The 24,429-nt window shown below is 40.4% G+C and overlaps 1 protein-coding gene across 2 annotated transcripts in view; it reads left to right on the forward strand.

The window, feature by feature from the left end:
- LOC105484475 (pappalysin 2) overlaps positions 1–24,429 on the forward strand; it is a 305,327-nt gene that overhangs the window by 198,530 nt on the left and 82,368 nt on the right. For both annotated transcript variants that reach the window (XM_011746126.2, XM_011746125.3), the window contains exon 15: positions 21,451–21,622. In XM_011746126.2, the coding sequence (XP_011744428.2) occupies positions 21,451–21,622 (172 nt within the window). The remainder of the gene's footprint in view (positions 1–21,450; positions 21,623–24,429) is intronic.

Below are 24,429 nucleotides of genomic sequence, written 5' to 3' on the forward strand. Positions count from 1 at the left end.
AAGGGATACACAAATAACTTGCTTGTAGGAAAAAAGCATGAAGGAAAAGTAGTGATTCCAAGAGTAAGGTATTTTCATAGAAACTCCCCAGCTCTTGATAGGTGGATTATCCAAGCAGTTCTCTACCAGAGAATGTCCTCGCAACTCTCTTTCATCCAGGAAAAAACACATCTGTTTTATGAATGATACCTGTCCAGATTTTTTCCCCTTATTCTTTAGTCTGCTTCAGAGCCACCTTCTTCATGGCTCACCTGGTATTTTTATAGTATCATCAAAATGAAATTTAATCAGTAATGTTAATGTGTTTCCTAGAAAATAAGATTACAGTCATGTACCACATTACAATATTTTTCTCAGTGAAAGACTGTATATATAATGATGATTTCATAAGATTATAATGCAGTATTTTTTGCTGTACCTTTCCTATGTTTAGATTTGTTTAAATATACAAACACTTATAATTGTGTTACAATTGCCTACAGTATTTGGTACAGTAACATGTGTACAGGTTTGTAGCCTAGGAGCAATAGGCTACACCATGTAGCCTGTGTGTGTACTAGGCTGTATCATATAGGTTTGTGTAAGTACACTCTATATTTGCACAATCAAATCACCTAACGACACATTTCTCAGAACATATCCCAATGTTAAGTGACACATGACTGTATATGAAAATACAAAAATTAAAAAGTTGTGGTTACTGTTTCGATTACGCTTATTCTGATTATTTTTATAATGATGGATAATTGAGAGTTAGCAATTTTGATCCAGTCTGGATCATACGCATATTTGACCACATTGGTGGTCATACACATACACCAATGTGGTCATATATCTGTATGAATATATGTGTGTGTGTATGTGTGTGTTTGTGAATATGTTTCACTTTATGCAAGACAGTCTTGAAAAAGGTTAATGCGATATGCATTGAATTATAAAACTAATTTTTAAAATGATTTAAATTTTTAAGTGGTTGTGCCATTCAAAAGAGCATTGTTGTTTTATTTTTAAGGTCTTTATTCTTTTAGAGCAGTTATAGGTTCACAGAAAAATCGAAAGGAAGCTACAGAGATTTCCCATATACCCACTGACCTCACCCATGCCTAGCCACTCCTGCTATCAACATCCCCCACCAGAGTGAGACATTTTTTAAAACTGATGAACCTACAATGACATGTCATAATCACATCAAATCTATAGTTTGCATTAGAATTCGCTCTTAGTGTTTGTTGTGCATTCTATGTATTTGGGCAAATGTGTAATGATATGTATCCATCATTATAGTATCACGCACAGCATTGTCACTGCCCTAAAAATCCTCTGTGTTCTGCCTATTCACCAACATACCCTACATCCCTGCTGTCCCAAACTTCTCAGAACCATTAATATTTTTACCATCTCCATCATTTTGCCTTTTCCAGAATGTCATATAGTTGGAATTACACAGTGCATGGAATTACACAGTTTTCAGATTAGCTTCTTTCACATTGTTACATGCATTTAAGTTTCCTTCATGTCTTCTCATAGCTTTATAGCTCATTTCTTTTTATCATTGAATAATATTCCATTGTGTGAATATACAACAGTTTATTTATCCATATACCTATTGAAGGACATCTTGGTTTCTTCCAGGTTTTGGCACTTATGAGTAAAGCTGCTATAAATATCCATGTGCTGGCTTTTGCATAGACATAAATTTTAAAATGTCTTTGACTAAATACCAAGGAATGTGATTGCTGGATCATATGGTTAAGAGGATGTTTAGTTTTATATGAAGATATATCGTTTTTTAAGAAAAACATAAATATTGTAAAGAGCAATGGCATCCTCAGATCTTTTTCCTCTTCTCCTTCTTTTCTTTTTTCTTTTCATCATAAATCTTTATTTTTCTATTTACTTAAATAAAAGTAAGCCTGTACTCTTGAACAACATGTAAATTAAGAGTACCAACCCTGTACAGTAAAAAAAAATGCATATAATTTTTGACCTCCCAAAAACCTAACTATTAACAGCCTACTGTTGCCTGGAAGTCTTACTGATAACATAAACAATTGGCCAGGCGTGGTGGCTCACGCCTGTAATCCCAGCACTTGGGAGGCCAAAGCAAGCAGATCACCTGAGATCAGGAGTTTGAGACCAGCCTGGCCAACATGGTGAAACCCTATCTCTACTAAAAATACTAAATTAGCCTGGCGTGGTAGTGGGCACTGGTAATCCCAGCTACTTGGGAGACTGAGGCAGGAGAATTGCTTGAACCCAGGACACGGAGGTTGCGGTGAGCTGAGATTGCACCACTGCACTCCAGCCTGGGTGGCAGAGCAGGACTCCGTCTCAAAAATCAAAATGAAACAAAACGACAACAATAACAACAAACAATTAGCACATATTTGATATACTAAATGTATTATATACTACATTCTTACAAAAATAGTAAGCTAGAGAAAGGAAAATATTATTGAGAAAATTGAGGAAGAGAAAATATATTTACAATTTATTGAGTGGAAGTGGATTATTATAAAATATATAAAATCTGAGTCAAGGAAAAATAATGAATTCATGCATTGTGTTATTATATGGTCCTATATGCAAAGCAAAAATCCTTAAACCAAGAATTTACCTTTTGCATTAAAAACATTTACCAATAGGCTGTTATTATGGACATCATTTGGAGTCCAGCCTCTAGCTCTTGTATATTTATCATAAACCTGAACATATACATATAATTAACATACCTGCCTTACTTTGCTAACCATGCTTATGTAAAGAAGAGTATCAAGTAATTTTCAAAAATGAGTAATCAGTGAATAATGTGTATTTGGTTTGGCTTGCAATGCCCCAGACTCACAGATAGAGACCTGCAAATTTGTGACATGAATACTAATTTAGTCACCTTCATCGTCTCTGTTAGCCTCTGCTCTTCAGGTTACTGTTCCCTGAAGCAGGGCCTGTGAAAATAAATAATCCTGGTAGAAAAATCAACAATTAGTCATCCAAATGACCCAAATTTTCCCTTTGCAGTTTATGAATTTGGGTAACATGCCATGTTAATCCTATCTTCAGGTTGACTTACTCCGGCTGCCTGGACTCCTCAGATCCCTGCCAATGGCACTGTGTGCTAGTGACACAAAAGATGTCTTTAGCCTTAGAAAGCTATTCTTAAGAAGGTGAATCTGCTGGCAGAGAAGACATAGCCTTACTCATTAAGTCCGATGCAGGTGATTTATGTGTTAACCTCTATTGTTCATGGAGAATTCACTGTAGACATGGAATTATAGTTAGGAAGTGGGGGGATGTGGTAGAAAGAATCGAAACTTTTCCGTAGAACTTCACTTTTATGTCTTTAATAGTCCCCAGAGCGTTTCTGGGAGGAAGTGGCTGTCTCATTTAGGAGATGTAGAGACTCAGGTGTGAATATGTTTCTTCTTGGTTATACTATAGGTTACAAATTGAGCTGGAGCTAGCTTATAGGACGTCTGAGCCCCAGTCCAGGGAGAGGAAGCCAGGGCACAGCTCAGTACTTGGCCATTCCATCCCTGCTGTGATCAGTCTCTGAGTCTGGTCTTGGGAATAGCATTATTTCATCTCTATTATCTGTCATTCTGCTTCATGCTTTATTTTTTCCCTGGAACCCTCAGCTGCTGCTTTACAGATTCCCATTGTGTTTCAATTACTTGGAGCTCAGATTTGAAATGCCAATTCTTTTCCCTCCTCTTCCACCTGGATTGGGTTCCAAACCTTTCCAGCCTTCTTCTTCCTCTGCTCGGTCCTATGTAGAACCCCTTTTGATAGCCTCAAGATGTGAAGGCTCCTCCTTTTTTTTTTTTTTTTTTTTTTTGGCTTAGGAACTGCATTTTAAAGCATTTATTTTTTGACTCCTCATCTTTTATTTTTATCATCAGGTTTCCTTTTAATGTTCCTGAGTGACGGGAAATGTTCTCTCTTGCTGCTGGGAAAGGCACTATAGAAATGAAATATGTATTGCCTTTCTACTTATTTGATTATCTGCTTCCTCAAAGCAGTTTAACAAATTAACATTGAGTCTCTTATTTTCTACACAGTTTCTTTTAAGCAAGGAAAGAATTATAGCTGCTCAATTGCTCCCTTGCTTTCTTGCCCAACTTCCTTTTCCCAGAATGATTTGTCCATAAAATAAGAAGGAAGAAGGAAAACCCACTGGAGAGGATTCTGATTCCCCCGGCAGATGATGGATGGCCGGCTGGATGACAAGTCGGCTTTGGGAGGCACAGTGAGCTATTTGAGCCTTTTCAACTGTTGTTTTTTGTTTTTTGTTTTTTTTTCTGACTCATGAGGTTATAGAGGAAAAATGAAGGGGCCATGGACATGGTCTTTTGGGTGGGCTTAATGAAGTATGACTAAGACAATTCCAGAATAGCCTTTATTGAAACATTACTTTGTCTGAGATTGTTCTTAGTGGGATACGTTCTAAGAACTAACTAGTAAAAGCATTGGATCAAATGCTAGGAACAGGTGAAACCAGCTTAGGAAGACTTAGGGTTGAGGTCCACCCCCAAAGGAATAGACTGATTTTAAAACAACTCCTCCCTAGTGACTTATCATAGTGCCTGAAATTCCATTATTAAGAATTATTTTCTTTAAGTCTCTACAATCTCCAGATGTCTCTTTAAAATAGTAAATAACTATATACTAGAACTAAAAGTGTTTTAAGTCTTTATCAACTATTTATAACAGAAGTATTCTCTTGGGGGGGCGGAGCAAGATGGCCGAATAGGAACAGCTCCAGTCTCCAACTCCCAGCGCGAGCGACACAGAAGACCAGTGATTTCTGCATTTTCAACTGAGGTACTGGGTTCATCTCACTGGGGAGTGCCCGACGATCGGTGCTGGTCAGCTGCTGCAGCCCGACCAGCGAGAGCTGAAGCAGGGCGAGGCATTGCCTCACCTGGGAAGCGCAAGGGGGAAGGGAATCCCTTTTCCTAGCCAGGGGAACTGAGACACACAACACCTGGAAAATCGGGTAACTCCCACCCCAATACTGCGCTTTAAGCAAACAGGCACACCAGGAGATCATATCCCACACCTGGCCGGGAGGGTCCCCACACCCACGGAGCCTCCCTCATTGCTAGCACAGCAGTCTGTGATCTACGGGCAAGGCAGCAGTGAGGCTGGGGGAGGGGCGCCCGCCATTGCTGAGGCTTAAGTAGGTAAACAAAGCTGCTGGGAAGCTCGAGCTGGGTGGAGCTCACAGCAGCTCAAGGAAACCTGCCTGTCTCTGTAGACTCCACCTCTGGGGACAGGGCAATAGCAAACACAGCCGAAACCTCTGCAGACGCAAACGACTCTGTCTGACAGCTTTGAAGAGAGCAGTGGATCTCCCAACACGGAGGTTGAGCTCTGAGAAGGGACAGACTCCCTGCTCAAGTGGGTCCCTGACCCCTGAGTAGCCTAACTGGGAGACATCCCCCACTAGGGGCAGTCTGACACCCCACACCTCACAGGGTGGAGTACACCCCTGAGAGGAAGCTTCCAAAGCAAGAATCAGACAGGTACACTCGCTGTTCAGAAATATTCTATCTTCTGCAGCCTCTGCTGCTGATACCCAGGCAAACAGGATCTGGAGTGGACCTCAAACAATCTCCAACAGACCTACAGCTGAGGGTCCTGACTGTTAGAAGGAAAGCTATCAAACAGGAAGGACACCTACACCAAAATCCCATCAGTACATCACCATCATCAAAGACGAGAGACAGATAAAACCACAAAGATGGGGAAAAAGCAGGGCAGAAAAGCTGGAAATTCAAAAAATAAGAGCGCATCTCCCCCGGCAAAGGAGTGCAGCTCATCGCCAGCAACGGATCAAAGCTGGACGGAGAATGACTTTGACGAGATGAGAGAAGAAGGCTTCAGTCCATCAAATTTCTCAGAGCTAAAGGAGGAATTACGTACCCAGCGCAAAGAAACTAAAAATCTTGAAAAAAAAGTGGAAGAATTGATGGCTAGAGTAATTAATGCAGAGAAGGTCATAAACGAAATGAAAGAGATGAAAACCATGACACGAGAAATACGTGACAAATACACAAGCTTCAGTAACTGACTCGATCAACTGGAAGAAAGAGTATCTGCGATTGAGGATCAAATGAATGAAATGAAGCGAGAAGAGAAACCAAAAGAAAAAAGAAGAAAAAGAAATGAACAAAGCCTGCAAGAAGTATGGGATTATGTAAAAAGACCAAATCTACGTCTGATTGGGGTGCCTGAAAGTGACGGGGAAAATGGAACCAGCTTGGAAAACACTCTTCAGGATATCATCCAGGAGAACTTCCCCAACCTAGTAGGGCAGGCCAACATTCAAATCCAGGAAATACAGAGAACGCCACAAAGATAATCCTCGAGAAGAGCAACTCCAAGACACATAATTGCCAGATTCACCAAAGTTGAAATGAAGGAAAAAATCTTAAGGGCAGCCAGAGAGAAAGGTCGGGTTACCCACAAAGGGAAGCCCATCAGACTAACAGCAGATCTCTCGGCAGAAACTCTCCAAGCCAGAAGAGAGTGGGGGCCAATATTCAACATTCTTAAAGAAAAGAATTTTAAACCCAGAATTTCATATCCAGCCAAACTAAGTTTCATAAGTGAAGGAGAAATAAAATCCTTTACAGATAAGCAAATGCTTAGAGATTTTGTCACCACTACACCTGCCTTACAAGAGACCCTGAAGGAAGCACTAAACATGGAAAGGAACAACCGGTACCAGCCATTGCAAAAACATGCCAAAATGTAAAGACCTTCGAGGCTAGGAAGAAACTGCATCAACTAACGAGCAAAATAACCAGTTAATATCATAATGGCAGGATCAAGTTCACACATAACAATCTTAACCTTAAATGTAAATGGACTAAATGCTCCAATTAAAAGACACAGACTGGCAAACTGGATAAAGAGTCAAGACCCATCAGTCTGCTGTATTCAGGAGACCCATCTCACACGCAGAGACATACATAGGCTCAAAATAAAGGGATGGAGGAAGATTTACCAAGCAAATGGAGAACAAAAAAAAGCGGGGGTTGCAATACTAGTCTCTGATAAAACAGACTTTAAACCATCAAAGATCAAAAGAGACAAAGAAGGCCATTACATAATGGTTAAGGGATCAATTCAACAGGAAGAGCTAACTATCCTAAATATATATGCACCCAATACAGGAGCACCCAGATTCATAAAGCAAGTCCTTAGAGACTTACAAAGAGACTTAGACTCCCATACAATAATAATGGGAGACTTCAACACTCCACTGTCAACATTAGACAGATCAACGAGACAGAAAGTTAACAAGGATATCCAGGAATTGAACTCATCTCTGCAGCAAGCAGACCTAATAGACATCTATAGAACTCTCCACCCCAAATCAACAGAATATACATTCTTCTCAGCACCACATCGTACTTACTCCAAAATCGACCACGTAATTGGAAGTAAAGCACTCCTCAGCAAATGTACAAGAACAGAAATTATAACAAACTGTCTCTCAGACCACAGTGCAATCAAACTAGAACTCAGGACTAAGAAACTCAATCAAAACCGCTCAACTACATGGAAACTGAACAACCTGCTCCTGAATGACTACTGGGTACATAACGAAATGAAGGCAGAAATAAAGATGTTCTTTGGAACCAATGAGAACAAAGATACAACATACCAGAATCTCTGGGACACATTTAAAGCAGTGTGTAGAGGGAAATTTATAGCACTAAATGCCCACAAGAGAAAGCAGGAAAGATCTAAAATTGACACTCTAACATCGCAATTAAAAGAACTAGAAAAGCAAGAGCAAACACATTCGAAAGCTAGCAGAAGGCAAGAAATAACTAAGATCAGAGCAGAACTGAAGGAGATAGAGACACAAAAAACTCTCCAAAAAATCAATGAATCCAGGAGTTGGTTTTTTGAAAAGATCAACAAAATTGACAGACCACTAGCAAGACTAATAAAGAAGAAAAGAGAGAGGAATCAAATCGACGCAATTAAAAATGATAAAGGGGATATCACCACCGACCCCACAGAAATACAAACTACCATCAGAGAATACTATAAACACCTCTACGCAAATAAACTGGAAAATCTAGAAGAAATGGATAATTTCCTGGACACTTACACTCTTCCAAGACTAAACCAGGAAGAAGTTGAATCCCTGAATAGACCAATAGTAGGCTCTGAAATTGAGGCAATAATTAATAGCCTACCAACCAAAAAAAGTCCAGGACCAGATGGATTCACAGCTGAATTCTACCAGAGATACAAGGAGGAGTTGGTACCATTCCTTCTGAAACTATTCCAATCAATAGAAAAAGAGGGAATCCTCCCTAACTCATTTTATGAGGCCAACATCATCCTGATACCAAAGCCTGGCAGAGACACAACAAAAAAAGAGAATTTTAGACCAATATCCCTGATGAACATCGATGCAAAAATCCTCAATAAAATACTGGCAAACCGGATTCAGCAACACATCAAAAAGCTTATCCACCATGATCAAGTGGGCTTCATCCCTGGGATGCAAGGCTGGTTCAACATTCGCAAATCAATAAACATAATCCAGCATATAAACAGAACCAAAGACAAGAACCAAATGATTATCTCAATAGATGCAGAAAAGGCTTTTGACAAAATTCAACAGCCCTTCATGCTAAAAATGCTCAATAAATTCGGTATTGATGGAACGTACCTCAAAATAATAAGAGCTATTTATGACAAACCCACAGCCAATATCATACTGAATGGGCAAAAACTGGAAAAATTCCCTTTGAAAACTGGCACAAGACAGGGATGCCCTCTCTCACCACTCCTATTCAACATAGTGTTGGAAGTTCTGGCTAGGGCAATTAGGCAAGAGAAAGAAATCAAGGGTATTCAGTTAGGAAAAGAAGAAGTCAAACTGTCCCTGTTTGCAGATGACATGATTGTATATTTAGAAAACCCCATTGTCTCAGCCCAAAATCTCCTTAAGCTGATAAGCAACTTCAGCAAAGTCTCAGGATACAAAATTAATGTGCAAAAATCACAAGCATTCTTATACACCAGTAACAGACAAACAGAGAGCCAAATCAGGAATGAACTTCCATTCACAATTGCTTCAAAGAGAATAAAATACCTAGAAATCCAACTTACAAGGGATGTAAAGGACCTCTTCAAGGAGAACTACAAACCACTGCTCAGTGAAATAAAAGAGGACACAAACAAATGGAAGAACATACCATGCTCATGGATAGGAAGAATCAATATCGTGAAAATGGCCATACTGCCCAAGGCAATTTATAGATTCAATGCCATCCCCATCAAGCTACCAATGAGTTTCTTCACAGAATTGGAAAAAACTGCTTTAAAGTTCATATGGAACCAAAAAAGAGCCCGCATCTCCAAGACAATCCTAAGTCAAAAGAACAAAGCTGGAGGCATCACGCTACCTGACTTCAAACTATACTACAAGGCTACAGTAACCAAAACAGCATGGTACTGGTACCAAAACAGAGATATAGACCAATGGAACAGAACAGAGTACTCAGAAATAATACCACACATCTACAGCCATCTGATCTTTGACAAACCTGAGAGAAACAAGAAATGGGGAAAGGATTCCCTATTTAATAAATGGTGCTGGGAAAATTGGCTAGCCATAAGTAGAAAGCTGAAACTGGATCCTTTCCTTACTCCTTATACGAAAATTAATTCAAGATGGATTAGAGACTTAAATGTTAGACCTAATACCATAAAAATCCTAGAGGAAAACCTAGGTAGTACCATTCAGGACATAGGCATGGGCAAAGACTTCACGTCTAAAACAGCAAAAGCAACGGCAGCAAAAGCCAAAATTGACAAATGGGGTCTCATTAAATTAAAGAGCTTCTGCACAGCAAAAGAAACTACCATCCGAGTGAACAGGCAACCTACAAAATGGGAGAAAATTTTTACAATCTACTCATCTGACAAAGGGCTAATATCCAGAACCTACAAAGAACTCAAACAAATTTACAAGAAAAAAACAAACAACCCCATCAAAAAGTGGGCAAAGGATATGAACAGACAGTTCTCAAAAGAAGACATTCATACAGCCAACAGACACATGAAAAAATGCTCATCATCACTGGCCATCAGAGAAATGCAAATCAAAACCACAATGAGATACCATCTCACACCAGTTAGAATGGCGATCATTAAAAAGTCAGGAAACAACAGGTGCTGGAGAGGATGTGGAGAAATAGGAACACTTTTACACTGTTGGTGGGATTGTAAACTAGTTCAACCATTATGGAAAACAGTATGGCGATTCCTCAAGGATCTAGAACTAGATGTACCATATGACCCAGCCATCCCATTACTGGGTATATACCCAAAGGATTATAAATTATGCTGCTATAAAGACACATGCACACGTATGTTTATTGCAGCACTATTCACAATAGCAAAGACTTGGAATCAACCCAAATGTCCATCAGTGACAGATTGGATTAAGAAAATGTGGCACATATACACCATGGAATACTATGCAGCCATAAAAAAGGATGAGTTTGTGTCCTTTGTAGGGACATGGATGCAGCTGGAAACCATCATTCTTAGCAAACTATCACAAGAACAGAAAAACAAACACCGCATGTTCTCACTCATAGGTGGGAACTGAACAATGAGATCACTTGGACTCAGGAAGGGGAACATCACACACAGGGGCCTATCATGGGGAGGGGGGAGGGGGGAGGGATTGCATTGGGAGTTATACCTGATGTAAATGACGAGTTGATGGGTGCAGCACACCAACATGGCACAAGTATACATATGTAACAAACCTGCACGTTATGCACATGTACCCTACAACTTAAAGTATAATAATAATAAATAAATTTAAAAAAAAAGAAAAGAAAAATGTTAATATTAAAAAAAAAAGTATTCTCTTATGGATTTTGATAATTCAAAAAATGAGCCCCATGGCCCTGCTGAAATGTAACCTAAGGTAGCCATTTAGAAGTTTTAGGGAACAAGAGAAGTAGAAAAAAGTGGTATTGAAAAGAGGGATGAATTAAAAATGTCACCTACTTCCCATTTTGCTCAGGACTGGCCTTGTCGGTATAGTCTGTATTCATGGCAACTGGTGGAGAAAGCACAGAAAATAAAAGGAAACCAGTATTTCCAAGGTTCTGTCATTTTGCCAGCCTGCCAAGGAGACAGATGCTGTAGACAGATTTGACCATAAGCTCTGGTTGAAATGACTCTCAGGCCGTGTCTGGTTTTGTGTGCAACCATAGCTCTGCCGGCAGAGGAAGTCTGGAGATTGAAGTGGCAGCAAACCCAATGCCCTCACTTTTGTCTACATAATTTAGTCTCACCGCATGATTTTAGCACAGTCTATTCCCTTCCTCAGCCCTTGATTTCTCCATAAGCAAATGAGCCATCAGTGTTGCAAGGCTCCAACGGGTTAGGAAGAGCAAAAGAACAGAAGATAATAATACTCCAAATCTGATATCAACCAAGGACTGGTAAACTCTAGGATTAGAAGATGACAGAAGCAACATGAAGCTTTTGTTGGGGAGTCTAGAAATTTACAAGGAAAATAAACCAAGGAGAAGTAGGGAGAGGTAGAGTCCCAAAGCGACCCCACAGGTGTTTTATGTTCTTCTTACTTCTGCATGTGAATTTGAGAGCCATTCAAGGAGCTGGATCGCAAATCCTTAAGACTTCCATTTAGCCATAGCTTATGTACAGCCCACAGAGAAGCCAGGCTACCCTGTCTTCCTGCCCTGTAGGTACTGTTCTAGGAGTGACACAGTCTGAAGCGTATGCCCATTAAACTTCATCACGGGGCTGTGTTGTTCTCACCTAACTCTATGTTTCACAGTTTCCCAGGCTCAGCCTATGAATGTAGCTGGGGAAGTGTCATTCCCTAGTGAATAGCTTAATTTCTGTGCAGGAATAAATAATAGAGAGAGAGTCGGCAGTGCAGTCCCTTGGAGGGTGCCAGTGATCATTGCTCTTTAGGAAGTGCCCCACAGGGAGATGGCTACTGCCTTTGCAAATCATGTGTGTTGGGAGGAGAAAAGCATGTAGATTTGACGTTTGAACAGCACACGAATTAGGGCCACTGACCTTCATACAGTCAAAAATTTCCCCATAATTTTTGACCTCCCCACAGTTTAACTACTAAAAGCCTACTGTTGACTGGAAGCATTACCAATAACGTAAAGTCCATTAACACATATTTGACATATCAAATATATTACACACTCTATTTTTATAATATTGTAAGCTAGAGAAAAAATCTTATTAGGAAAATCATGAGGAAAAAAATTATTTACAAATTCTTCTTATTTATTTATTTATTTATTTATTTATTTATTTATTTTTGAGAAAGAGTTTCACTCTTGTTGCCCAGGTTGGAGTGCAGTGGTGCAGCACAATCTCGGCTCACTGCAATGCCCACCTCCCGGGTTCAAGCAATTCTCCTGCCTCAGTCTCCCAAGTAGCTAGGATTACAGGCATGCGCCATCACACCCACCTAATTTTGTAGTTTAGTACATGGGGTTTCACCATGTTGGTCAGGCTGGTCTCGATCTCCTGACCTCAAGTGATCCACCCACCTCGGCCTCCCAAAGTTTTGGGATTACAGGCGTAAGCCGCTGCACCTGGCCATATTTACAATTTATTAAGTGGAAGTGTATCATCATAAAGATCTTCATCCTCATTGTCTTCATGTTGAATAGGTTGAGGAGGAGAAAGAATAGGAGGGGTTGGCTCTGCTGTCTCAAGGGTGGGAGAGGTGGAAGAAAATATGTATGTAGGTGGACTGGCAAAGTTCAGACTCATGTTGTTCAAGGGTCAGCTAATATATACATATCTTTTTGTCATTTTAAATAAATGATTCTGCTTCCCTGGGCAAGTGCTAGGAAGCACATTAACTGCATAGTAGTCTGCAGTTTGAATTGTTTTCATTCTTTCTTTGGTATTCCAGAGATTTTATAATCTATGTTAAAATCATGAGTTCTGAAACTTGGTGACAGACAGGGCTTTTGAAAGAGAGCACTTTTGGCTGTGTGATGTAAATCTGTTTCTCTTCAGAAAGGCAGGGGGTCTGTAGATGATACTTATTATTATTATTATTATTATTATTATTATTATTATTATACTTTAAGTTCTAGGGTACATGTGCACAACGTGCAGGTTTGTTGCATAGATATACATGTGCCATGTTGGCTTGCTGCACCCATCAACTCATCACTTACGTTAGGTATTTCTCCTAACGCTATCCCTCCCCCAGCCTCCTACCCTCCAACAGGCCCCGGTGTGTAATGTTCCCTTCCCTGTGTCCATGTGTTCTCATTGTTCAACTCTCACTTATGAGTGAGAACATGCGGTGTTTGGTTTTCTGTCCTTGTGATATTTTCTTGAGAATTATGGTTTCCAGCTTCATCCATGTCCCTGCAAAAGGCATGAACTCATCCTTTTTTATGGCTGCATAGTATTCCTGGTGTATATGTGTCACATTTTCTTTATACAGTCTATTATTGATGGACGTTTGGGTTGGTTCCAAGTCTTTGCTATTGTGAATAGTGCCACAATAAACATACGTGTGCATGTGTCTTTATAGTAGCATGATTTGTAATCCTTTGGGTATATACTCAGTAATGGGATTGCTGGGTCAAATGATATTTCTAGTTCTAGATCCTTGAGGAATCACCGCACTGTCTTCCACAATGGTTGAACTAATTTACACTCCCGCCAACAGTGTAAAAGCTTTCCTATTGCTCGACATCCTCTCCAGCATCTGTTGTTTCCTGACTTTTTAATGATCACTATTCTAACTGGCAGGAGATGGTATCTCATTGTGGTTTTGATTTGCATTTCTCTGATGACCAGTGATGATGAGCATTTTTTCATATGTCTGTTGGCTGCATAAATGTCTTCTTTTGAGAAGTGTCTGTTCATATCCTTTGCCCACCTTTTGATGGGGTTGTTTGTTTTTTTCTTGTAAATTTGTTTAAGTTCTTTGTAGATTCTGGATATTAGCCCTTTGTCAGATGGGTAGAGTGCAAAAATTTTCTCCCATTCTGTAGGTTGCCTGTTCACTCTGATGATAGTTTCTTTTGCTGTGCAGAAGCTCTTTAGTTTAGTTAGATCCCATTTGTCTATTTTGACTTTTGTTGCCATTGCTTTTGGTGTTTTATTCATGAAATGTTTGCCCATGCCTATGTCCTGAGTGGTATTGCCTAGGTTTTCTTCTAGGGTTTTTATGGTTTTGGGTCTTACATTTAAGTCTTTAATCCATCTACAGGCAAACATGGTAAAGCCCATATCCAGAATCAAAAATGAGTGAAGCAATTTGCCCAGCACTGGGACCTCCAAGTCTAGTTCTGAACTTGCAAATAGGTCACATTCTAGGAAGAGATGGACATTTCCTGACAGATCTATTTTGAGGAGCCAAACTCTGTGCTGAGACTTAAATAAAGGGGCAGAGAAACTTCCACTTTCCCAGGTTACAGGAATGGAAGGAGAAGTCGGTTTGGCATAATCATTCAACATTTTTCTATCATGCGAAGGAAGAATCAGAATTACTGCTGAGATTCCTCTGTTTCCCTCAGATGAGAATCTTCAGAGGAGAAGAACTTGAATTAATTTTATTTTCCAGTTAGTAGGGTTCTCAACACCTCAAAGTACCAGCATTGGTCCTCCCAAGAAGGAAATATATTTAACATTTAACCTGGTTCCTGTCCTACAAAGCAGAGATGAAGTCAGATGAGGAGGAAGCAGAATGGGGAGTCAGAATCAAGACTTTTTTCTCTGTTAGTTTGGATAAATAGCAAAGCTATCTAAGGATGAATGCTGTTATTGTCATTACATTTGGTTTTCAGTTGGTGGTGGGAAAATTAAATGAGGACTCTGTCTCATCCAGTCCACTGTGCATTCTATACATCCGACTCCTATCTGCTGCCAAATTCAGAGCATGTATTCCTTCTTAGCCCATACCCTCTTATTTCCATAAGAATCAATACAATGAAGTAAAATAATAGAGAAAAATCTGATCCTCTTTTACTACTTAACCTTCAAAGAGCTGTTTCTAGAAAGACCTCTGGGATTGCTATTTAGTCAGGGGTGGTACTTCTTGGATAAATGAATTACAATATTTTGTTTAACTAAGCAACTGAAAAGTTGGGACATTACTCTAAAAAAATACACTGGGCAAGAAAGATTATGAGAAACTCTTTCTTGAGTTCTCTACCACATCCTGCCTGTTCATGGGTTTTCTGCACTCCCACCCCAATACCACCATCACCTCATCTGTGAAACTCAATACCATGTTAAAGCTGGAAGGGCCCTTTGATAGAAGGCAGTTCAACCCCATCATTTTACTAATTTGCAGATGGAAGGCCAGGATGGTTAAGATACTTGCCCAAGGTCCTAGAGGCCAGCAGGGGCAAGCCAAGACCAGAACCCAAGTCATGTGGCCTTGGTCTACTACTTTCTTCATCACACTGTATTGTTTCTTGAAAAGTATGGTACAGATGCCAGTTTCTCTTAAGCAAAGCTAGATGCTAGATAAAAGTTGTGATCAGACTTTTATGAATGCCTGGGGGAGGGTGGATATTGACTTTAGAAAAGTTTATGAGCTGATGTCACCCTGATTTTAAGTCTGAGCTAAAACTCAGTTAAGTGCTTCTTTGTTGTTACATTACAATCTTAGTGTTGCAGGAAGTTCTGAAATATCCCATCATTTCTTTTGGGCTAAGTTTTCTCATTTAATACAAGAAATTTGAGTTGAATTCTCTTTAAGATCTGTTTCCATTTTAATGAGCTCTGATTCCTCTAAAATGGTTGTTAAATGCCCACCCTCCCCCACCTCCATCACAGTCAGGAAATGGGGTCTTTAATCTTTCACACATTCTTACATAGGAGAAGAAATGATTTTAGTACTGATTCTGACCGACTCTGATGTATTGTTGTAACCTTCTGAAGTCCTTTCAGGTTGGCTCAGACCCTCAGGGGAACCCTGAACCAAAGCTTCAGGGCAGCTGTAGGCAGAATAACAGGACTTTGCCTATTTGTTAGGAACTACTGAGCTCCGCAAATATGGACTTGGGTTGGAAGCTGTGCCAATGTCCCTGTGATGGTCTCAAAAAATGGACGACTAAAAGAGCTGCCTGGTTTGGCATTCTCTGGGGGACAGTTCTTGGAAAGTTTGTTGGTGGGGCTGGCCACTCTATCTGCAAAGAATGATGTCTGTTTTCTGGTGTCTACCTTACCCTGTTCCTCGCTAACTATTGAAAGATGTAGGAAGACTTTGGGAACGTGCCCCTAAGTCTGAACCTGCCCCTATGTCTGTCTTCCGATATAAAAGTTGACTCCTTTCAGTATAGAATTATCTAACGTTGTTAGTCAGGAGTTAAGAGATCTGCACACACTGAATTTTCCTCAGTTCACAGTTTTAGGGGAAATGATGTTTTTATCCATGTTTTGAGATTTCTGCTTTTCCTTTGTTCTGTCTGTAAAGAACTGGAGAAAACTTTCCAGGCATCTCTTGCCTTTCCAAATTGCACTCATTCATTAAAGTCACATCAAATTCAATAATAAAACTTTCTCAGAAATAGCCATGAATTTATAAGCAGTAACCCATGATTTAATTATTTTTTTCTCTTCAGCTGTATTCAAAGTTTCTTCAGAACAGGGGATATGTTTTATGCTTTTGATCTACCTTGTGGCTTCTTTGTGATAATTTGAGTTTAATATAATAAAACATAATGATGAAGCAGTGAGGCCAATGTCTCCTTCTGGAGTCAGTCTTGGCCTATAGAATTTATTGACATATCTTTCATGTTACATATATCTAGATCTTTATGGGGTTGAGCTTTACTCCTAGTGAGTATCAACACTTTGAAACTTATAAACATCAAATTCTGGAATCCCCCTGCAGGCCTACAGAATCAACATTTTCAGGGGATAGAGCAGGAGTAAATTTTTTAAAAAGCTTCCTAAGTGAGTCTAATGCACAGCTATGGTAAAGCCTGCCTCATGGAATAAGAGGGCCACTCTTAAGGGAGTATGCCAACAGAGGCTTCCCAAGTGCAGGCATCATTCACGTACACAACTAGCAAGGGAAAAACACACATCATTATTGCAGGGCATTGCTAGGATTGTGCCTGGGTGCCCACAGGCAGGTTGTGTACAAGAGGACAATAGCCAAAGGTTAACATACATTTTGAACAGAAATTCCTCAACCAAAAGCATGTTTTAAAACCTTATAACACAATGGCATTGGAAGTGAAGACCAGCAGAAAGAGAGTAGAGGCTTATCAGAGTGGAGAGGTAAAGAGCAAAGCTAGGGTTATGTGTAGGTGGTCATCCACATAGTATGATTTGTAAAGACCTACTGACTTAAACCTCCCTTGTGAAAAAATCATTTGGCTTAAAACACTGACTCTTGTTAAGATGGAAATACCTGCGAATCACATCTGACTGGGTACATCATATTCTTACCTGAGAACACATTGTAATGGGGTGGGGAAAGAGCTGGAAACACAGATGGAAAGAGAGAGGGTGTTGCCAAAAGAGGATGCACACTGGGCAGGGCATTGTGCAGACAGTGGCAGCTGGACAAATATCATCACTTGATTTACTGTTATTTAAAAGAGAACTGCTCAAAACTATGGGACTATTAAATATGCTATGTTTTTCTCTTGCCTACCCTGCTGAGAAGCTCCTTGGCTCACTCTGGCCTCTGCTGCTAGCTCCTGAATTGGGAAGAAAGCAACAGGAAAGCAACCTCATCCCACGGGAGATGGCCCGGTGGTCTAGGCTGGCCCTGAGAGTGAGGGCTCTGAGATCCAGCCTGAGGATTTTCCTCTGACTCGCTGTGTGGCCTCCAGCCAGTCTCCAAACAGCTTTAGTTTCCTTGTATGTCAAACCAAGATAAATACCTAACTTCCCACTTCTCTGGGGCATTGTAAGGCTTCACTTCTGCCACTTTCAGTAAGGTTTGTCCAAAGACCATAAGAGGAAAGCTTTTGAGTTTTAAGATGAATTACTTTTAGTACTTATGTAGCATTAGGTAGAGAGGAGAATGTACTGGGAGGGTGGGATAATGGAGAACACAACAACCTCACTCAGAGAAGCAGTGTTTGTAGTGGAAGAGAAACCCAAAAGGGCTTTTGGGGTTGGGGTGCAAGGGAGAGAAGTCTACAATTGGTACCAGATGCCATCAGAAGCTAATGACCTGACAAACTCCGTCCTCATAAAACAAATTCCTTAAAAAGGAAGCAAATGGAAATATAAGCTAGTGAAAGAATTTGCAGCAGCTGCCCTAAAACCATTTCTCACTTCATAAACAGGTCTGGGTTTGGTCCTTTTCTTTCTTTTTTTTTTTTTTTGGTGTTGGTCTTATTTCATGCCACTTTCCCCTCTCATATTCTCCCCTGTCTCATTCTTCCTCCCTTGCTGCTCCTGCTGGATGGACTTCTCACACTGGCAGTCATAACAACAGTAGTTCCCATTTTGATGGAGGGAGGCTCATTCAGAGCATTTGTTTTGTGTCTTGTCTCAACATGTATTTGTCTTCAATGATGGCATGGATTAATTGGACGAAGTCACTCAAAACAGCACTTGCTCTTTTCACCCTAACTTCTTTCCAATAAACTGATGTGGACAAGAGTATTAATGACTCTCTGTTTTCCAGTACTTCCTGTTTAGCATGCTGAAGAAGAGATTACGTTTGGAACATCCGTGGCATGTGGCATCTAGAGAACTGGAGTTCTTTAGCATCACTAATGAAGCATCATGATCACATTTCGTAAAGGATAGTCAGATTTTAGCTTCCTTGTCAGATAGATTAAGTAAATATTTGGAGACAAAAATGTATTTCCTACATTGCATATCAGCATTGAATTTGGGGAATTGGGGCTGACTCATTAACAACCCCCACCTTATATTTTTATTCCTTCATCAGGTCTCAGAATGGATACTTCATCATCACAGGAAATAACCAGGGCTTAAACTTGTGAAAACATTTTCTTCACACCGATCACCTCCAATTCTTCCAACTTATACATAATAAACATAGAGAAAAGAAATGAGAGTATCGTTGGCATATAATTTAAATCCCAAGGCCATAAGAGCAGGGTCAACAACTTTAGCATGTTTAATTTGAATCCATCCTTTTGGGGCTAGTGCTTTTTAAGTCAAGACTCAATTATTTCAAGGTAGTAGGTGCATAGTCAATGATGTTTATTCTACTTTCTCATATCATTGCCCAGATCTTTGATAGAATAGTTGACCACTAACACAATTCAGGGGGAAACAGAGCACACTACTGATGACAAGATTCATAGTAGTCATATCTTTTGGGCTAATAATTAGCACCAGGGACAACAACATCAAGAGCAAGAAAATATCTTGTTAGTCTTCCATACTAGACTATGTATTCCCTAAGAGTATGGTTCTTATACCACTGGTACTCAGATCAATGCCTTCCCAACAGAAAGTGCTCAGTAAATGCTTATTAATGAATGAGTGGAGAAAGATGGTTGAATCAGTGTTTAATGATATTTTCATATTTCAGATCCCTATTTGTCATTATAACATTTAACAAATTTCTCATTTTGATAGCCAAGGACTGACTTTGCTGTCTATAACATGAACAATCTTAATTTGGCAAATTTTTATTGTGTCGATTACAGCAAGTCATGTGTTTAATGTGAAGTGGGTAAGAGCCAGTTTTCCTCTTCAAAATGTCCATAATCTGGTTGGAACATTGAGCATTTAGGAGACACTCATATACTAATTACCTTGTGAATAAAAGGATAAATAAGTTAATTCACTGATTAAAGAATGAGAAAATGCATACATGACTATAATACAACATAAAGCAAAAGAAATGCTAGAAGTGAGCATTTTACTCACTGGGAAGTTCAAAGGAAGAGGGCATCTGAAGGGACTCTGAGAAGGAGGGTGTCTTAGCTCATTTTGTGTTGCTATAACCAAATGCCTAATTGTGGGAAATTTTTAAAGAAAAGAGATTCATTTAGCTCATAGTTCTATAGTCTTGGAAGTGCAAGAAGCATGACGCTGGCATCTGCTCAGCTTTCTTGTTGTGTCATACATAGCAGAAGCAAACACATGCAAAGGTGCAAAATTTGAGAGGCACCCTGACTTTATAACAACCTGCTCTCATGGGAACTAACCTATTCCAGTGAGAACTAATTCAGTCACCACCATGAAAACAACACTAAGCTATTCATGAGGGATCTGCCCTCATGACCCAAATACCTTCCACTAGGCCCCACCTACCAATACTGCCACATTGGGAATCAAATTTCACCATGAGTTTTTTGGAACAAACCATATCCAAACCATAGCAGAAGGCCTTGTAGAAATCTCAACAAATTGAGCAAAGGTACTGAAATGGGAGAACAAAGAAATGGGGTGACTAACAGCAAACAGACCACTGAGGCCTTCTGCAGTGAAGCAGTAGAGGAATAACAACTCTGTGAGGTTGCCATAATTATCCCCATCTTATAGGGGAAGAAGCTGAAACACCTGGGAATGAATAACTCACTCCAAATCAAACAGGTGGTAAATGATGGGTCCAGGATTCAGTTCCAGAGAGCCTGAGGCTAATGCCCTTATTATTAACCTCCATGGTTCTGCCATGGCAAGAGGGTGACACTCATTTTGCTCCAGTGTATTCTTGCTGCTGTTATGGTCCAGGCTGAGTCTAGATTGGCCCTGGCAATCCAAGATAGCAGTTCTCTGCTGAGAGGATGTCTGTGGAAGCATCTAGCATAAGTTAAGCATGGGACATGGATTGAAGATGTGTGAGTTTCCTCTTCCAGTAACCGGTTCCATTTCTGCTGAGTCTGTGCTACTCTTCAGTGGTATGTACTGCTATGGCTTTAGCAGTTATCAAAATATTTCCATACCAATTGGTAAATTGGTGTTGCCTTTCTGTCATCTCAGAAACCTAGGCCCTTCAGGCGTGGCCTTCTGTGTCACCTTGTGATCAAACATTTGAAAGACTGATGCCTGACATAACTAGGGGCCTTCCGATTTCACTCCTGAGCTTTGTTCTGGATTTGTTCTAATTGCTTGGGACCCAGCAGTACTGGTTGTTAAATATTTTGAGTGTCATCCCATGATCTGTTCATTTCTGAACCATGCAGAACTCTTGGAATATGTTCTCCACCTCATTTCATCACCATTTGATCCTTCTGGAAGAAAAAACCATAGAAATTCAGCTAACTGTTACTTGTTAGCTGTTAGTTTTTATGTTTATTATTTGCTGCGTGGTGTTGGATAGTAGAGCAAAAAGGGGATGAGTTAAATATCGGTTTTGGAGAAAATTGTTCTCTCTGGTTTAGGAGCCCTCCCAGACGGAGCTGCAAAGTCATCACTGCTCCTTACTGGTTCTCAATGAGTCCTAAGATGCTTCTGTTTCTCTCATCCCAGCTGTGTCCATCAGCCCTGTGGGAAGCAGGACAGCTGTCCGTCATTGCTGCTTGATCACGCCGATGTGGTGAACTGTACCTCTATAGGCCCAGGTCTCATGAAGTGTGCTATCACTTGTCAAAGGGGATTTGCCCTTCAGGCCAGTGGTGGGCAGTACATCAGGCCCATGCAGGTGAGTGGAAAGATCATGATCACCAGGACCAAGTTCCTGGGAAGGGGGGGTATTCACGCTCTTCTCTCTGGCTCCACAGGGAAAGAGCAGATGTTTTAAAGCCATTTGAAAGGAAAACATGGGGGCTCTAACAAGCAGAAAGAAGGATGGCTTAATAGAAATGCAAGGTATATAAAAGTATGTACAGTGCTGATTAAGTGGGTTTTAAATTTCTCCTAAGGTGGGCAGTAAATGGGAGTGCTTATTCTGTTCTTCTCCCTTGTTTGTCTTTCTATCAGAAATTATTTTCCCTGCTTTTACCTTTAAGATGAGAATGCCAAAGTTCAGACTTGTCTGTAATTTTCAGGAAAGATCGGTTGTAATCAGCATGTCTGTGGTTCACACTGTCCACCCACCCCGCAACAACCCTCCAACAAAAAGACTGAAGAAATAGAATCTGATTTTCTCCCCAGAAGCATTAAAGCTGTTACTGAGGCAGAGATTCTGTCATGATTCTAACTCTGGCCAAATTTTCCAAATTTCTACAAGCTTCATTTCAAATTTCTACAGCACCATTTTCAGAATTTCAAGCTGGTCTGGAGGTAGTAGAATATGTAGATTAACAGGATGGCTCAGGAGACAGATCAGAATTAAATTTTGGCTCCACTGTATATAAGATGTGTAACTTTGGATTAAAAAATAAGCAAAACAAATTAATCTCTTTAAGCTTGTTTTCACATTTTAAAATGATTAGAACAGAGTGCTTATCTGATTGAGTTATGATAATGACTGGAAATAATGTAAATGCTTTTAGCAAAATGATAGGTACATAGCACCCTAACCGTTGTCAGTATTATGAGCATGATCATGTATTCTCAACTAAGAATTCTGTTTTCCATCTTTCCTTTAGAGAGTTCAATTCCCTACAGAGAAATTTTAAACATGATATCAGCCATTAGAAAACATGACCATATTATAAGATAGAAGAAGGATGCCCTAGGGAAGAGATGATGGTGCTTGAGGAAAAAAAACCAGAAAGGTGTGGTCTCATAAGGAAAGAGTGGACACACAACTGTTAACTAGACATCAGTGACTTACAAGAGTTGATTTTTTTTTTTTATTTTGTGCCAATTGATTGCTTAACAGGTTGGGAACCTGTGGGAGAATTTCACTTGCTTAGAGATGTCAGGATTTAAAGGTATGCACTTTGGCTTCAGCTGGCTTAGTTTCTGCCTAGAGAGAAACAGGTTTAATATACCTTGAGGCACCAACTTCTTGGTCTGTGATGCTTTAGTCAGGATGGCAGAGCCCTTATTACCTGTTGTTCACCCATCTCAACTCAGGCAAAGGAATGTCCACTCCAGAAAAGAAATAAAAAGACTGGAAAAAAATGCAGGGACTGAATCTACTCATGTGATAGGTGAAGAAGGGGAGAGAAGAAAAGACAACATGTTTAATGCATTAAAATTAGAAGCAAATTCAAAACAAAATGGACAATACCTAACAGAGACAGGAGAAGCACTAGGCAATATATGCAGATTTTGAGAGACATTCTTTGTTTGCTTGTTTGTTTGTTTTGAGACAGAGTCTTGCTCTGTCACCCAGTTGCCCAGGCTGCAGTGCAGTGGCACTATCTCAGCTCACTGCAACCTCCCAATCTCCACCTCCCGGGTTCAAGTGATTCTCCTGCCTCAGCCTCCTGAGTAGCTGGGACTATAGGTGAATGCCACCATGCCCGGCTAATTTTTGTATTTGGTTTCATTCTGTGTTAGCCAGAATGATCTCCATCTGCCGACCTTGTGATCTGCCCACCTCGCCCTCCCAAAGTGCTGGGATTACAGATGTCAGCCACTGCCCCCAGTCTGGAGAGGCATTCTTTAAGTGATAGTGGCTCGTTGTAGTTAGAGCCAGACTTGCATGCTGTGTTAAGTGAGTGAGGGGCAGCATCTGGGCTGGGAGAAGGGTGGGAGCTCGCCGTTTGCCAACCACTTGGCGCAGTCAGCAACGGCACTCTCCAGCTGACCAAACGTGCTGTCACCTGAGGCTGGCCCCATGAAGGAAATTATACAATCCCTGCTCGTGATCACAAGACAGTGGGAATAATGCTTTTTGTTGACACAAGAACCGAAACTAAACAGAAAAATGTGTCTGGCTTTGAATTGGGTCCTTCTGGCAAGCAACAGGGAAACATTGGGAACCAGGAAGGAGCAGCTAGCCAGGAGTTGGTGTCGGGGGTGACAGGTGCCTTAAGCAGTCATTTTACCTGTGGCTTTGGTGCCACTGTGATTTCTTGGCAGGATGGTTGACTCAGCCATAGAAACTCCCCTTTCTGCCTTTGACCTTTGATAATCCAGTAGCTAGAATGTTGGCTGTGCGTTTTTCAAACAAGTGATAAGCTTCTAGGTCTCCAGGTCCTAGCTTGTTACATTCCCCCCACCCTAGACACCTTCTTCTCCCACCTCCCCGTGTACTGCTGGGAAGTCCTGATCATTTTTCAAAGGCCAATCCTGTATTACCTCTTCTGTGGAGCTTCTACATGCTGTCCTCCCTGGCTAAGGATGGCAGTTCCTCCTCCAGCTCCTTTTGTACCATCATACAGGAGCATGCATTATACAATATGGCTTTATTGTTGCATATTTATGTTTTCTTTCTTCTTGATCTCAGTTTTCTACTTCTGTTTTATGGTTTGCAGTCTTTATATGGCATTCTTTCTAACCATTACAGAAGTGGATAGGATATAACAAACAAAAATGTAGCTCTTAACATTTCCTTCTTTACTTTCTTTTCTGCCTTCCTCCCTCTTTTTCTCCTTTCTATTCTTCCTCCTT

The sequence above is a fragment of the Macaca nemestrina genome, chromosome 1, assembly GCF_043159975.1.
Source record: "Macaca nemestrina isolate mMacNem1 chromosome 1, mMacNem.hap1, whole genome shotgun sequence".
NCBI lineage: Eukaryota > Metazoa > Chordata > Mammalia > Primates > Cercopithecidae > Macaca > Macaca nemestrina.